Below are 16,146 nucleotides of genomic sequence, written 5' to 3'. Positions count from 1 at the left end.
TCCTCTGAGGCAGCTCAGGCTGAGCAGGTGCAAGATGCTGGGTTTGTTTTTTGGGAAAGCCAAGCTCTGGGCAGTTCAGACCTGTGCTGCTGGGTAAGGAGGTGTCCAACAGCACCTGGAGGAGCTCGGGCACCTGGGGCTTGTTCCTGCCAAGGGCTGGGGCTGGCTGAAGGGCAGCTGGGGATTAGCTGTGGTGGAGCGGGGCAGGAGCAGCTGCTCCCTGGATCCTCCTCCTTGTGGATTCGGCCCTGGAGCTGACAGCAGCTTCACTCAGCCTCTCAGTGCGGGAGGAGAGTGGCAGGGAGAGGTACTTGCCATAGCACGATCCAAGGACTTGCTGCTTTCTGTGCCCAGTCACAAGAAGATGTGTGCCTGCTCTGCATGAGAACCCGGTGACTGAGTGGGTGATAGAGGTGAAAAGCCTGTTGTATGTTTATCACCATGACTGATGTCTCTGTTTCATCGAAGTGAAACATCAAGTAGATGGTAAAATTATGGTTTCATTTACCATGACTGTGGCTGAAAAGGCACATCCTGGTGCTCTGCTTGCATGTTTTTTCTGACCCACGTCCTGCTTGCTCCCCTGGAACAGGGCTGTGCAGGGCCAGAGCTGATCTCCCTGACAGCAGCTTAGCAGAAAAGATTGTGCTTGGGTCTCTCTGGTTTTTCTTTTCTTTCTCTTTCTTTTCCCTTAGCAGATCCTACATCCAGACTGCTGTTCAACCACACAAGCCTCTGGTGGCCGTGAAGGAGGGAGTGTCAGGCAGGCAGGAGTGGGCTGCGGGAGGTGGGGAGAGGCAGGAGCTCTCCCTTCTCCCACACCAGTGTAAGTTGCTGCTGACCTTGGCTGGGGGAGGGTGCCCTCACCCCTTGCTCCCAGGTGTGAAGTTCAGTGCCTCCATTTCACCCAGACACACACTGCTGCTTGGTCTGTGGAACGACAGCCTTGGGCACACCTCGAGTGTGAGGTGTCCTCTGCCCGTGCTGCTGTTTCTGGAGGTACAGGGAAGGCATGAAGCCACCCTAGGCCAAGTTCTCACTTGGAGTTCTCACTTCCCTGGGAGAAGGCATGAAGCCACCAGAGGCCAAGTTCTACCTGCCATTAAGGCAGGCACTTACTGTTCACCTGCTTTGGTTCAGTCATCTGCTTCCAGGTGCTACAAGGTGCCTGACTTACTTGGGAAGAGTGTTTTCTTCATGCATGTAACGTATTAAATGGGGCTCTGGGAATCTTTTTGCCTTTGTAACTATTTAGATCCTTCTCAAAACCAAAATTGTAAAACTACTCGCAGCCTTTAAGCAAAGCATGGCATGGGAAGTTACTGCTGTGTGGATCAGTGGAACGCAAAATGTTTTTCTGTACTGAAGAGTTTAGTTTGGGATTTTTCTATGAAATTACACAACAAAACAGGGTTAAATAAGAGAAGTGAAGGATGAGGGACAGGACCTCTAGGTATGAATTCCAAATCTTCTTGCTCTTGGCCATTGTATTCTGTACTCCTTTTTATAATCTCTCAGTGGCAGAGTTTCTCTTCGGACCTGATTTTTCTCTGTTATTTCTACAAAAAATAAAAGAAATAAGATTTATATTTAAAATAAAACAATTGAAACTGATGGAGAAAAAACTGTAAAGATAACAGTAGAGCTTTGTATTGTAGACTTTCTTGTGTGTTGTGAATAGGGTCGTTTCCAAAGAACCTGAGTTATGGACGAGACTAATTGTGAATTCAGTTGATTTAGAGTTCAGGCAATAAGGGTAAGTAGCTTTGATTAGGGGTGGCAGCCTTGCAAAATCCTCAAACCCTCAATGAAATTTTATCCTGGCACGTACAATACACGCTGGCACATAAGGCCTGTCCTCAGATAAGGGAGAAACGCTTTGTGTTTTCATGGGTAATATGAAATTATTCCAGGCTGCATAGCATCCCTGCGGCTGGCATGTGGGACTTGGCTGCGGGCGGGCTGCATGTGCTGGCAGGTTAAGTAGGTCTGGCAGGAGCCAGGGAGGGGACAGAGACATGGTTTTTAGGACACCAGAAAGTTACTTCTGTAAACTAGTTCAGTCAGTCACTTTGTGTGGGGATAGTTCCATGATTTGAAGGTGCCTGAATGCTCCGAACAGGATGGGAAAACAGAAGGTCCTAGAAGAAAGAGCAGTTGATAAAATGGCCTTTTGCATTTCCACAGACACTTAGAGACAGACTTTTGGGGCTGTGGAGGCAGGAATTGGTTGTACCTCAGCACAGAAAGTCTCTGGATTTAATTTCTCCAACCCGCTAAGTGTTTTACAGCATTTTTTCTAATTTCTGTAATCCCCTGAAGTTGTGCTGTGTGGGCGTGTGGCAGAGCAGGCGCTGCTGGGGTGGCAGAGGAGGCAGCTCAGGAAAAGCTGCTCTGAAGAGGTTGGGGTTGATTTTAATAAAATGGCTCCAAAATGAGAAGGGGAAAGAGCAAAAACACAGGTCATACTGCTCATGCACGTCATGTGGGCAGAGGGGGAAGCCAGGAGGACGCAGGCCTTTATCTTTTGCCCAGCAAATTGCAAAAGTTAATCAGGTTGTGAAAATATTCTGCAAAATTTCTTTTTCATGATTTTAAGCCCCTGGAAGATAGCAGCTTTTTGGTGTAAGATATAAGATTTCTCTGCTAAATGCTTCCAAAATAAAAATTATTTTATAAAATTTCATCAAACTTCTCTTTTTGAAAGGTGCAGTTGAAATAAAGAACTTGCTTTGCGAATTTGGCAAGGAACAGCACTGTGTGTAAATGCATTTAGGTGTACAGTCTTGTCCTGATTTTTTTTGATTGTTATATAAATGTTCTAAATTAAAACAGGTTAGATTGAATCATGCTGTTTACTGACCTAGTAGACCAGACTTGATCATTTAAAGTGTCTTTAAAATCACGGTGCACGTGTCTGATTAGTGTATTAGCTTCTGCAGTCAGTGTGGTCCGAGTAAATGATGTAGAAATGTACCATGTGCATGAAAAATCTGTATCTTCAAAGCTTAAAGCTAAATCCCTTGTTTATGAAATCTTTCCATATATGAGTTTTGTATTTTATTTGGGAGATGGCCACACGACTTTTGTGGGAGGAGTATATAACAATTAATATTCTCTGATAGCCTACATGATAAGACCCCCCAAAAGTACATAAAGCTATGAACACCTTTTTTTAACAGGACTTGAAGACTGCTGAGGAACACACGATTTGAATCATTTAAGCATTAAAATAGTAATACCCATGGAAGAGCCACAAGACTTACCCGAACAACCAGTAAGTACATTTAAAAAAGACTAAAAATGAAAATATAAAACAAATTTGTGATCTCACAAATTCAGTATACAGTTATTTTAACTAATACTGGAAAAGAAGGCTTATACTTAGTATATTTATCCAGAGGACAAAAAGCATTTTGTTGTTTGTAAAATGTGCTGTACATTTAATTTACTATAATTGTACAGGCTGTAGTAATAAAGGAATAGTTATGTATACTTGAACTCTGTGATGTTTCTATGCATGCAAAGATTACCTGCTATGCTCAGAAAACCAGACTTATTTTAAGCCTGTTGTAGAGAAAATAAAATTTACTATTTTAGGGACAAAATCTGCATGCTGGTTATTACAGGGTATGTAGTCTTTAATTCTTCTTATGCTTGAGATCTTGAAAAGATCCCGCAATTCATTGTTTCCACAAGTGGAAGGCATTTTTTAATGCCTAATGTAACAGTACGTTGGGGTAGGGAAGCATGTGGGAAGGTTAAAGTTGCTACGTATTTGTGAAGTATTTGCAGTACTGTTTGCATTATCAATAACTGATATTAACACAGCACAGGAGTGTTGGGTAGAGAATTATCAATACAATACGAGATGAATTAAATTGCCTATCTAAAATACAATAGCAAAGGAATTAAGCAGAAATATTTGTATTAATGTTCTGTTCCCAAAATAAACCTGGTGCAGACTCAACAAGAAATTGCCAAATTACCATGGGAGTGATGCTTGTAATCTTGGAGGCCTTGTCAAATGCACACAGAAACAGAATAATGTGCTTGAGGGCACTTTGCATGTGTTCTAATTGAAAAGATTTTGATGCCTTTTTAATGTGAGAATTCAATGTTCTTCAGTTAAACTAGTTAGAAAATACATTGTAATGTCATTTATGCAATTTTATGGCTTAGGAACTAAGTCAAATGAAATGGAAATGTAAACTTAAAATTATTTAGAACCTGGCTTGTCACAATCTGCAGATGATGGGCCTGAGTAATATCCATGAAATGTGAAACTAAGTAGCAAAACCATATAGTTTGTATTCCAGCTATTTGAAGAGTTTAAAAATGTACTAAAAAAGGAAATTACATCCTTATACCATGAAAACTGTCTTTATTCTTCAGGGCACAAGCAATAGGGTACAGCTAATTTTCAGTGGAGTGTCCTTTAAGCAGATTCTGTTGTAATATTCAGCTAAAGATTTTCTTGGTAATTTCTTTCAAGTATCTGATACCAGTCAGTCATTCTGTGACAGAATATAAGACTAGATGGATCATAATGAATAAGTGAGGCAGTATTTTGGGTAGAGTGGAACATTCTTGCAGGAGGAAATGGAAAGAAAATTTTGTTTTCTTTTTTGTATAGTGAGACCATTCCTGAAACATGTGAATTTTCTTTAAGTAAAAAAATAAAAGGAAACTGAGGTCAGCTTTGCAAAATCCTGTCAGCTGAATCACCCAGTGATGGTATTGTGCACACTTAATTTCTTTCCCAAATGTTTTGTTTTTCTTAAATCACAGGGACAAGATTAGTAAGTTACTTCAAAAAATAATGTTTATGGCAAACTGTTGATAACTGAAGACAGAAAGGAGCCTGTAGAAAAGTCATCGAACTTCAAGTTCAGTGTATTTTACTTTAAAAAAAATTAATTAAAAAAGATGGGTAGTTTTGTTATGTTGATGTGGACTGATAGTAATAATTGCTCCCAAAATGTGTTTTTTCTAGCTCAGTGTTAGACTGATCACTCAGTTCTGTACTGCTCTCTGGCATGTTGTATGGCCATAGCTTTGGTCCCTGGTTTTTGAGTGTTTCTTCCCTCTTCAAGTCTGTATTAGAATGAAAACAGTTTCTGTGCATACTGCAGGGCTAGAAAACAGATTCAGAATTTATAATAAATTATTAATCTGGATTAGTTTTTAGAAGTGATTCTGTATAGTAATCTCTCACTTGTTGAATGCGTTGTGGGTGGAGGTAGTTAATTTTTATAATACTTATTTTAATTCTTAATACTAGGAAATGACAAAATGTTTTTTATAAAGGACAGTGAACTTGTGCGAGCCTCACTGCAGACACCCAGCGGGTCTCTGTGTGTTTGGAATGACTGCTCACTCACATCAGACAGCGAGGGCAAGCCTGGGTCCATGGTGGGGAGAGGAATGTGTTGGAAAGGGCTCCAGAAATACACTGTTTTTTCCTAATTGAAATTAGCGAGAGGTTGGCAATAATACCCCTTGTCCCTGAATGTGTGCTGTCCCCTGCTCCAGCCACAGCAGCCCAGCTGTGCTCCCCAACGGCTTGGGCAGCGTTGTCTCAAAGTTATTGCCCTGCTCGGTGATGAGCTGGGAGTGAGGAGTGTCCCTGTGTCTGCTCAGGCTTGGAAATTATCCATGGATGTCAGTCAGAGTTGGATTCATTTGTAGACTACCTGTTCTCTTGATGTCGGGAGGAAGACTTTGTGTATGGCTCAGTAAATACGACTGACCTCCAGTCTTTCAGAGGCAGGAACAGAGCTTTCCAGCATTACTTGGATTTTCAGTGATAGAAATTTGTGATTTGGGAGCAAGGATCAGCTAGAATGTGCCATTTGGCGCTTTTTTTTCCCTTTCTGCTTTTTTTTTCTTTCTTTCTTTCTTTTTCTTTTCTTACAAAAATCAATGTAAGCCACAAACCAGTGGGAAATAGGAAGATGAAGGTAGGAGAAAAGATGTACCTTAGGAGACATGTCACTTGTAGTGCAGCAGAACAGCTTAGAGAGTGAACCTTTGCAGTTGCTAAAGCTGAAACATGAATCCCTGAGGTAGACCCCATCTTTTTCCTTGTTTTAATTTCTTTTTTCTTTTTATCTCTTTTTTCATCCCTTATTTTTAAAAAGAATGAATTCACTTCTGCATCCTTTCAGTACTTGAAGGGGGCCTATAAGAAGTCTGGTGAGGAGCTGTGTGCAAGGGTAGGAACAGGACCATGGGGAATAGCCTCAAACTAAAAGAGAGTAGGTTTAAATTAGATTTAGATTAGATGTTAGGAAGAAGCTCTTCCCTGTGAGGATGGTGAGGCCCTGGCACAGGCTGCCCAGAGAAGCTGTGGCTTCCCCATCCCTGGAAGTGTCCCAGGCCAGGTTGGATGGGGCTTGGAGCAACCTGGGATAGTGGAAGGTGTCCCTGCCCATGGCAGAGGGGCTGGGACAAGATGAACTTTTAGGGCCCTTCCAACCCAAACCATTCTGGGATTCTATGAAAAGTCTTTGAACTGTGATCTTGTCACTTGAGAGGGAGCAAAAAACCTTTCTGCATCTCTCCAAAGATTTTCAGGGGGAAGTGTATGTTGAAAGAAGGTGTTTGAAGAGATTTCCACAGCCTTTTCTATGGTTCATGCAGGAGAAGGATGCACAGGTGCCCAGGTAGGGTTTGGAGTTGGAGTCTTGGCAAGACCCAGGTGGGAGAGAAGCACATCTTGACAGTACTCCCTCCTTGTGCCCCAGACATCAGCCTTATGTTATGGTTACTAGGTGCTGTTCCTGCATTAAATATGTTTTAAGACGTGCCAGGAAACAAAGAAAAAGCTTTCTAAGGCCATGAAAGTCTGTTGAAAGCTGTTCCCTCCCACTTCAATTTGTAGTATAAATTGCAGTGATTAGTGATGGGTAGAACAGTGAGTTTGCATCCCACTGAAGGATCAAGATTTTGTAAATTGGGTTTGCATCCCACTGAAGTGTCACAATTTTGTAAATGTTACTGCACAGCATTAAGACATTAGGGACAATTTCTTTTAAAAACCTCCCAAGGTGGGAACAAGCCAAGGCTGGCCAGCTGAGGCCAGGACATGGTAAGCTGACATCCAAAATTGCAGTTTGGCTTGACTTCCGCTGCACAGTCACAATGGCTATGACATTCCAGGGCCATTTAAAAAAGAGAGGATGAAAACATCTCCAGATATTTACTGATTTTTTTTTTTTTAATGAATTTAACAATTGACTTAAACTCCTATCATAAAATTATAGGCTGGTTTGGGTTGGATGGGACCTTAAAAATCATCTAGTTCCAACTCCGTGCCATGGAACAATGTAAAATACTGATCACTGTGCATCACTGAGGGCATGGTTTGGCAGAGGAGGAAGATCTCCCATCGTGGGAGAACAAGCCATGATGGCCTTGTGCTGTAGATACTCATTCAGAGAGAAGTTCCAGTCCAGTGGGCAGAGCAGCAGAGTGGGGCTTTGAGCTCAAGTCCTGTCTGCTGTGAGGTGTCTTAGGAACAGCTCTCCTGTTCTAGTTTTGGTGAAAACAGCAATAAAACTGATGTGTTCATACAAAACTTCGCTTCCTTTGGGGCAGAGGGCTTGGTTTGGGCATTTTTGTAAGTGAGCTGGTTTCTCTGTTCACCTTCCATATTAACAAACCACAAACTACTGAAGTTGCGGACATCTGATCGTATCGAGTACCTGACTGGAAACAGCAGTAAAATCCTGTGAAGTCTAAAATTCAAGCTGCCAACTCTAAAGTTAATTTTTAGTTTTATCCTCCATGTTATTTTGGTCTGAAGCAGTTTGCCCTTACTTTTTTTGGTGTGACTAGTTTTTTTCTGTCTCTTTTCCTAAAGAACCCTGTGGGCAGTTTGGCATCCTGAGCTTTCTGCTGGTGTTGATGGCTGAGGTCCCTGCTCAGAAGCAGGTTGGCAGGGTCCCAGGGAAGGGCTGGAGCATTTGCTGCAAGGCAGAAGGATGACAGGAGGAGTTGAGAGGCGCCATGAATGGATGATAGCTGGTAACTTGGTGCCTGAGACAGCTGGGGTAACATATGTCTGCTTTCCCATAGTGTTGTAGTTGACATTGTCTTTGGGTGGGGAAGACTGGTGCAGACCCTTTGGGTGCAGGACCTTGTGGTGATGTGGACCAGAAGTAATATGTGTTCCTGGGCAGGCAGGAGGAGGACTCTGGAGAAGTCTGTGAAGCTGTGGGCTAGAGAACCACCCCAGGAGTTCATGTCAATGACTGTGACCAGCTCTTTGCTCAAGTTGAAGTTAAAAGTGCAGGAGGTTTGAGGCTGTATGATATCATTGTACTGCCATAGTCTTGTCATTCCTTTGCCTTCTCTGTGGTGTAATGAGTGCTATTGAAGTTTGTAGTGTTCTGCAGTGAGTGCCAGAGGGAAGAGACACTGAGACTAGTACAGAGATGAAAGCAGACTGAGCTCTGGAATACTGGTAACTTCCTCAGGGAGAGAAGATTGCCCTTTCAGCTTTCTCCTTCCCATCCTTTCCCCTTGTGACCTTGAGCCTTTTTTGCCCCCCTGCCTCCCAGCTCCTCTTGCCCAACAGGAATTCACTTGTATGTTACTACTTCTTTTTTTAAAGCACATTTTGACCTCTCATGGTCAAATTGCATTTCCCTCACCTTTTATTTATATTCACCCGAGAAAGAAAATGTGAATAACATGGTGAAAGGTTTATTCTTTGGAGTCCATGCAGTCTGGTACCTAGCATGTACCTTCCCAGACCCCTTTTCACAGAAGACCTGCTAAACAGTGCTTGAGTGCCCTGTAGGGGCTGGGATGATACTGATGGTGCAAGTCTGGCATCTAAACCTGCTCAGGAAATGTGGAAGGCTGTAAAACTTCCTGCTTAGAGGGAGAAGGTGTGGAAAAAGAAGCCTGTGTATCCAGGCACTGACCCTGGCATCCTCCTGAGGGTTTCACAGTAATGTTTGTAGCCTGCAAAAACCGAATTTGTGTTCAAGGCAGTGCTGTCTGTGATGTAATACCCGGTACAGGAACAGGATCCAGCTGGAACCTACAAAATGACAATAAATGCTGTATTGGTTTTAGTCAGGAGTCAAAACTCCTAATTTATTACAGCAAAAGCATTCATGTTCCTATTTTTGTGCAAGATTAGAATATAGGGGGAAGAGAGCAAAGGTTATGGCTGAATCCATGCAGAATAAGATTTTGTTAAAATTTATGACTTTTTTATTCAATTTCCACAGAATTGTCCTTACCAGCTGTTTTTGTGGCTGTATATCTCAGCACCTGTTAATTACATAACTAACATGACAATTCCGCTATAAAAGATCCAGTGTCAGCCCTTGTTTTCTAATTAGGAAAAGGCTTGTTTAGAGGTGAAGAGCCCACTGGTGAATTCTGGAGTGCAGGACAAGGCTGTGTATTTAGCCACCACTGTGAACCCTCAGCCTGTGTTAGTTGTAGCTCTGAATGTTTTTGTCTTCGCAGGTGAAAAAAGCCAAGATGCAGGAATCCAGAGAACAGAGCCTGAGGTATGGGATTTAAATTTGATTTTAGTGTGGAACAGTTCTTTATGGTCTTTTACAATTATAAAGCTTTCATTTTAGAAATTTGCCTCTTGATTTATTTTTTACAGATCTACGGCAAATGTAGCTGCATTTGTATTTGGTATAATATTAAGTTCCCAATAAAAAATAATTAGCTGCCCCTACAGTATAAAGCTTTTATGAAAGTGGCTACACAGAGTCTTAAAGGCATCATCATGCCCATCTTTCACAGATTGAGACTGTCACGTACTGCACATAACATGTGTTTAATTTGGTGAGACTCGGGATATTTTAATAATATCTGTGCTACTATTCTTAGTGAACCTGTGTGGAAAACTGCTTTGAGAAATGAAACTCTTGATTTGGTAGCGTCTCCTATTTAAAGCTGTTGTGTGATACTATTTTTAGCCTCAGTAGATGCTTTCTGATGGGTATTGTATTTAGGAATTAACTATTATTATTACTACTTATAATGAGAATAGCTATATTAGGATTTTTTCTCTTTCTCTGAGTAGCAGCAAATACAGTGAAGAAAGATTTCTCTTTGGAGTCTCTGCCATTCCAATAGGAGCAAGGAGGAAACATGCCATTTCTGCAGGAGTGGACATGGTATATTCTAAAAGTTAGAAATTTGAGCTAATCACCCAAGCTCCCTTTCTGGCCCATCTGAGATCAGAGGAGTCACATCCTAGGGAGGGTTTTTTCCCCTCTCTTGGGTAGAAAGGACCCGAGGGCAGCATGGGCACGTCTGAACATGTTGAGGTGCTCTCCCTTCTACCTCTGAGTCACCCTGCCTCAGCATGACAACAGCTTCCCTGCAGGCACAGCGAGCTCAAGATTTGAGTGTAAACATCCTTGTATTTTAAAATTGTAGACATCCAGTATTTAAAAATAGAAGATGGGGAGGGATAAAGTTGCATTTCTAACTCAATTAAATATACTGTTTAAATATTCTGGCTCTGTTTTGATAAATATACATGATTTTAGGTTTGACCAATGGATTAGTTTAAAAGAAGTTATTGGACCTGTTTCTCCCATTCCCCTGCACTGCGGGGGGTGGAGGAGGGAGAGAAAATCAGAAGTTGGGCCCAGAAAGCAGGGTGGGGTGGGGGAAGGTGTGGTAAGATTTGGGTTTATTTCTCATACAGCCTCCTGCTCCCTGTGCAGGTCAGCTCAGGCACCTTTAGGCTCTTCCTGAGAGTTTAATTTGCTCATCCAACACAAAACTGTGCAGTTGTTTTTTGTTGGGATGCTGAGTAGAGTCGGGTCATGGAGGGAGGCACGGAGCACCATGCTTGGTGCACACCTGATCTACAAGTGGAAGTACCCCTTCAGCAGCAGCAAACAGTTACCTTGGCTCCTTTACCTTGAGAAACTTCAGTCTCAGAATATCAGAACAGCACACAGATGGCTGAAAGCCTCATGAAAAGATGTGTTGCAGAACTAGCATTAATAAAACTAAAGCCAGGAAGGTAATCAGCAAGGAAAAAACAATTTCAATCAGGAATTACCTGTACTTTCTACTCTATATGTGAACAAAGCAACATTGACATGGAACTGAAACAGTGTGGGAGAAATCCAAAATAATCCAGTAACCTGCAAATATTTAAGTACAGAAGTGACCCCCAGTTCAAGGATGTTTCAGCACTGGTCTTCAGGGACAAACCCAGCAGCGAGGCAATGCCCATGGGCAGGGGAGCCTGTGGCAGCAGGGCCACACACCACTGCTGGCAGCAGTTCCTCGGCTGCTGCAGCCTGGGGGAATGGAGGCTCCAAGGGGTGTTTCTCACAGAAGCCACCCCTGCAGTCCCCCCTCTACCAAGCCCTGGCCACTCAAACCCCATATAGTTTGATGTCTAATTCCAGCTGCAGATCTCTCTCTCAGAATCTCTTCATGAAATAGCAAAGAGCACAGGGCTAGGTTCTGTGAAGAGTTAGTTTGCCTTGGTCAGAAAGGTTGAACCTGGGGTTATGATGCCCAAGGATGTTAATTTAAGAGTTCATAATGCTAATACTGAGCCTTTGTTGTCCTGGCAGTCATGTGAGCAACACAGAAGTCAGCGATCAGAAAACTGAATCTTCAAACCTTGGTTCAAACCTTCCCATGTCCAGTGAGAGTGAGTATCTCTGGAATTTTCCAGTTGTCTTTCCTCGCGTCTTTCCCTGGTACCACGCTTCATCAACCTTAATCTTTGTCTTCTCCTTGTAATCCTTAGCCTGCCCTCACTATCAGTTGTAAAGTAAATGTTTGCTGTAGTGTTTGCAAAATGTTAATGCCTGATGGTAAGGAAATATCTGTTTCTAACAAGTATTTTTGTGTCACTACCCCCCAGCTTGCTGTTGGGTGCTTCTGAGTACTGCCGTGTCTTATCTGCCTTAGACATGATTCTTCTTGAGGGTTGAGTCAACATCAATTATAATGCCTATTGTAAACATGTTTTAAAAATCATTATCTCCACACAGCTGGTTGGGTCCTTTGTAGCAATATGCCATACACTTCATCTTGGACTCTGAACTGTATTGAATGTCTGTAGAAAGCTCCTAGGAAATAAACAGAGAGGAAACAGGCAGGGAATACAAAGATTGCATAATAAATGAAAAGTGGAGTGTATCCATTCTTTTGGAAAAAGAGGGCTGGAGGTTATTAGGAAGGTCAGATTCCTACGTGGAATACCTTTGACTGCCAATACATATTTCAAAGTGTAAATCAGCTCAGCTTAGCTGAAGGTATGTAAGGTGTAACTTTCCATTGTAATTGATTTGATCTTTGCTATTTTAATCCAGGTACTGTGATGTTGCAGGAGTTAGGAGAAATTTCAGCCTGCAGAACCTGCTGCCTAACTGGATAAGCCATTTACAAATCCCAGAAACTGCATGCAGTGTTATTGTGGAATTTTTTGCTTTTTTACACCATTGCCTAATTCTTCATATGCACTTTTATAAACAGGAATTCTAGAAATATAATTACTACATAATTATTCAGATGAATATTGACATTTTTTAAAAAAACCCTACAAATCCTAAACATTTTTGCAGGAGGGATGTGGGAACTGACAAGTGTTAAAGGAAAGCCTTTAGTTCCAAAAGTTCCCTGTGTTTCTGTGTTGTATCCTTGTGCTGCATGGGCTTCACACTATGAGTAAGGGCAAACACTGAGGAGCAGAGGAAGGTGATTCATGGTTCATTTGGGAGGTTCAGCACGTGTGGTTTGATGGTTTGTACCGCTCAGCTGCTTGTGTTCAGATTACACAAAGAGAAGGTTATTGAGGTGGCAGAATGCACATTAGGGTTAGGGTTGCCTGTAGCGACTGTCTTGCTTTCCTCAGTGTAACTCAGGAGAGTTAACTATGTGGCCATACAAGAATGATAATGTAAGTCTGATACGGAAAGCCCAACTTTTCTGAACACATTATTGGCATCTGGATCAAATCCCAGAGTAGAGTATGCTGTTATCCATGACCCTGTGCTGTTTTGAAGGCTGTTAATTGAGTCACTCCAGAGGGAGAGGGAAGTGTGGTCTCTTGCAATGGTAGGGGTAGAGGAGTGGGGCCCCTGGGCCCACACAAGGGGATACAGTTAGCCTGGCTTACCTCTTGGGCAAGCCCTGGGTGCTTTGTCTACTTTCAAAGGGGAATCAGCTGGATCCACAGCAGTGCAGCCGTGTTTGCTAAGGGTTTGGGTATGGTGCTTCTAGATCTGAACTGATAAATCCATGTACCGTGCAGATACACAGTCACAGAAGTTGTAGCTCCCAGCAGCATACTGCACTGTGGTGGTGGTATGTGCCAGACAGGCTGCCCCGGGGCCAAATTCAGTGCTGGGGTCCTGCCCATCGTTGCTTTCCTAGTTTGATGGACAGCAGAGTATTTAATCAGGTCAGTTCATGTGAATCTAGGGGGTGTTTAATGGCTCTTGGATTAAGCCATAGGAGCCCAAGCCCCCTTCTCTACCCCAACCTGGAATGCTGTAACAGAGCTGTCTCACACAAGGTGTACTAGAGCCACAGGCTGTGCTGAGTGAGAACGTTTGAAACATTTCCTCTGTGAGTTGCCAGCTGAGCCGCTCTGTCTTACCAGTTTCAGAGTACAATTGTTGTGGATTTATTCAAGCAGAAAAATAGAAACATCTGGTTGAATGTAACTACCAGATTACTTTAGAGGAATCTCTGGGCCATGTGCACTGCAGCTGTGCTTCACTGGTTGTGTGTGATTAAGTTCATTGAGCTGGAGCTGTTCCTTTTTACAGGAAAGACAGTTTGCTGGAGCCGTGCATGGGTAGAGTACGTAGAGGAAGAGGAAAGCTTGGCAAAACAGGCATTTGGTCTCTGCTCCAGGACGCAGAAATGTTACGCTTGGTGTGGATGAAGCCCCTTTGGCAAATATGCAGGGTTTTGGGATGGACTGAAATCAAATTTTTTTTACGACAGTTGCAAAAAAATTATAGTACCAGCTGATAAAGAGCACTGTTACACAGGGAGGAATAGTGTGATTGACTGATCTACCTGCTGTGAGCTGGCAGAACATTTTTGTGCCAGTTTAACAGTGTGTTTTTGAGAATTTGCTTTGAAACAAATATTCAGGGCACTAAAACTCTTTGTAAATCCTGTGTGTTGACTAAAATGTACCATAAGTATTGATATTTGTATTTATTTGTTGGGTTTTGAAAGCACCTCTGTAATTACACAAACTATTTTTTTTTCAGTTATGACATGCACTGATTATATCCCAAGGTCATCAAATGATTATACCTCACAAATGTATTCTGCAAAGTAAGTCAAGAAATTGTTACTCAGTTCTGTAACTCTTACTTCTTTCTGAAGTAATCTTTTTGTATCTTTATGCATTTCTCTAATGCTGTAAATCTCACTACTGGCAACAGATACTCATTGCTGAGGACACTGAATTTACAGAATTCACCCTTTGACTTTAGTTACTGTTGTTTTATGTTCACAAAGATAAATGAGCCCCTTCAAGTAATTAACATGATAGTGAATAGTGCACATAATATTTGCCAAATAAACAAATTAAACATAGATAAGTACAAGGGGAATATAAGATTTTCTCATCATTCACTGTGTTTATGGATCTTTGTAATTCTGCCCGTTGGAGCAGGATAGGTTTTAGCCCCCGCTGCTTGGTTTTTGTGTAGTCTCTGTGTGTGTCCCATTGGTTCTTACAGATACGGCTTTATTACAGTAGCTTTAGGGTCTGGTGTAGTAAGGCATGATAAATGGGACTAACTACTTGTGCCTGTTGGAATGGGGAGTTTGTCCTTCCCAACTCACCCTGCCGTTGCAGTCCTGGATGAGCACTGGTACTGTGGCATCATGGAGGAGGGAGTTTCCCTGGTGTCACTGCAGGAAGCTGGCAGCATCTATTAACTCAAGAGCTTGCCTTGGGAAGCACAAGGAGCTTATTGCACTAAGAGGATGTGTCAGTCTGAGAAGTTTCTCCTTTCTGGAGCAATTTTTTGATGTGTCTTCTGGTTTGAAGGCTGAAAGATGCATAATGTAAATAGTTCTTTCTGACTTTTGTTCTCTCTTTTCACTAAGGCCATATGCACATATCCTTTCTGTACCAGTATCGGAAACAATGAGCCCTTACCCTGGTCAGCCTCAGTACCAAGCACTACAGCAGTCCCAGCCCTACACCATCTACCCCCAGACCACTCAGACCTACGGACTACCTCCTTTCGGTAAAAAGTGACTTTTCAAAGACTTTTTGGTGCCTGCAATTACTGTTTTATGTCTCATTAAAAAGCCAATGTTAAGCTTAACCAGGTGTGTTGGAGAGAAGAGTTTGTAGGAGACCACGTGCCTAGCTTAAATTGTAGATGGGCACTGATCTCATGATGGGACTTCAACTTACAAGATTTCTTACAAAGCTGTTACTTTGGTTCTCCCCATGAAGTTTGTTATATGGTTCTTGGCTTGGGTTCATAATTGTCTTCAGTTGTGATATGGCTGTGTTTGTGCAGTTTCTTTGTTAGTGAAATGACACAACACCCCATACTACAACTTCTCTGCTTTTTCCTTTCCTTTTTGTTGTCCAAGATTAAGACTTTTTATTTCATCTTTCACCAAATGAGAGCTCATGCTAAAATGTCTCCAAGTTTACTAGGCAAATAATTTGCTTAATTTGCTCTAAAAACTGAGACCTCTTGATAGCTATTGCAGTCTTTGCAAATGCTTGAAGGGTCAGACTTGTGTTGTCACTAAAGCTCCATTACAGGGTTTGAGCTATCCACCCTGTGCATGGGTGGGGAAACACCTCTGGGTTTTCTCCATGGTGTATAAAGGGAACTGAAGATGAGTAGTGCAGATAGAAAAATATGTAACTTCTGGGTGGGTTAGCTAGTGAAAGACTGCCTGGTCTTTCCTTGTATTCTGTATATTAGAATCATAGAGTGTACTGAGCTGGAAGGGACCCTCAAGGATCACTGAGTTCAACTCCTGGCCATGCCCAGACACCTCAACAACCCCACCCTGGGCATCCCTGGCAGCGCTGCCCAAACGCTCCTGGAGCTCTGGCAGCCTCGGGGCCGTGCCCATTCCCCGGGGAGCCTGGGGAGTGGCCAGCAGCCTCTGGGGGGAGGA

At 42.5% G+C, this 16,146-nt stretch overlaps 1 protein-coding gene across 4 annotated transcripts in view; it reads left to right on the top strand.

Moving 5' to 3' along the window:
* Positions 1-16,146, top strand: part of EYA3 (EYA transcriptional coactivator and phosphatase 3) — a 40,935-nt gene continuing 24,789 nt past the window's right edge. The window contains exons 1-6 of one of the 4 annotated variants that reach the window (XM_008631599.2): positions 1-826; positions 3,183-3,277; positions 9,493-9,536; positions 11,589-11,668; positions 14,253-14,319; positions 15,103-15,245. In XM_008631599.2, coding sequence (XP_008629821.1) covers positions 3,245-3,277; positions 9,493-9,536; positions 11,589-11,668; positions 14,253-14,319; positions 15,103-15,245 — 367 coding nt within the window. In that variant the 5' untranslated portion in view covers positions 1-826; positions 3,183-3,244. The remainder of the gene's footprint in view (positions 827-3,182; positions 3,278-9,492; positions 9,537-11,588; positions 11,669-14,252; positions 14,320-15,102; positions 15,246-16,146) is intronic. The other 3 variants (XM_008631600.2, XM_017731569.1, XM_017731570.1) reach the window with 3 other exon arrangements.

Source organism: Corvus brachyrhynchos, unplaced genomic scaffold (genome assembly GCF_000691975.1).
Source record: "Corvus brachyrhynchos isolate BGI_N302 unplaced genomic scaffold, ASM69197v1 scaffold454, whole genome shotgun sequence".
NCBI classification, from domain to species: domain Eukaryota; kingdom Metazoa; phylum Chordata; class Aves; order Passeriformes; family Corvidae; genus Corvus; species Corvus brachyrhynchos.
Note: the sequence above shows the minus strand (reverse complement) of the source record. Positions and strands in the feature narration are given on the sequence as shown.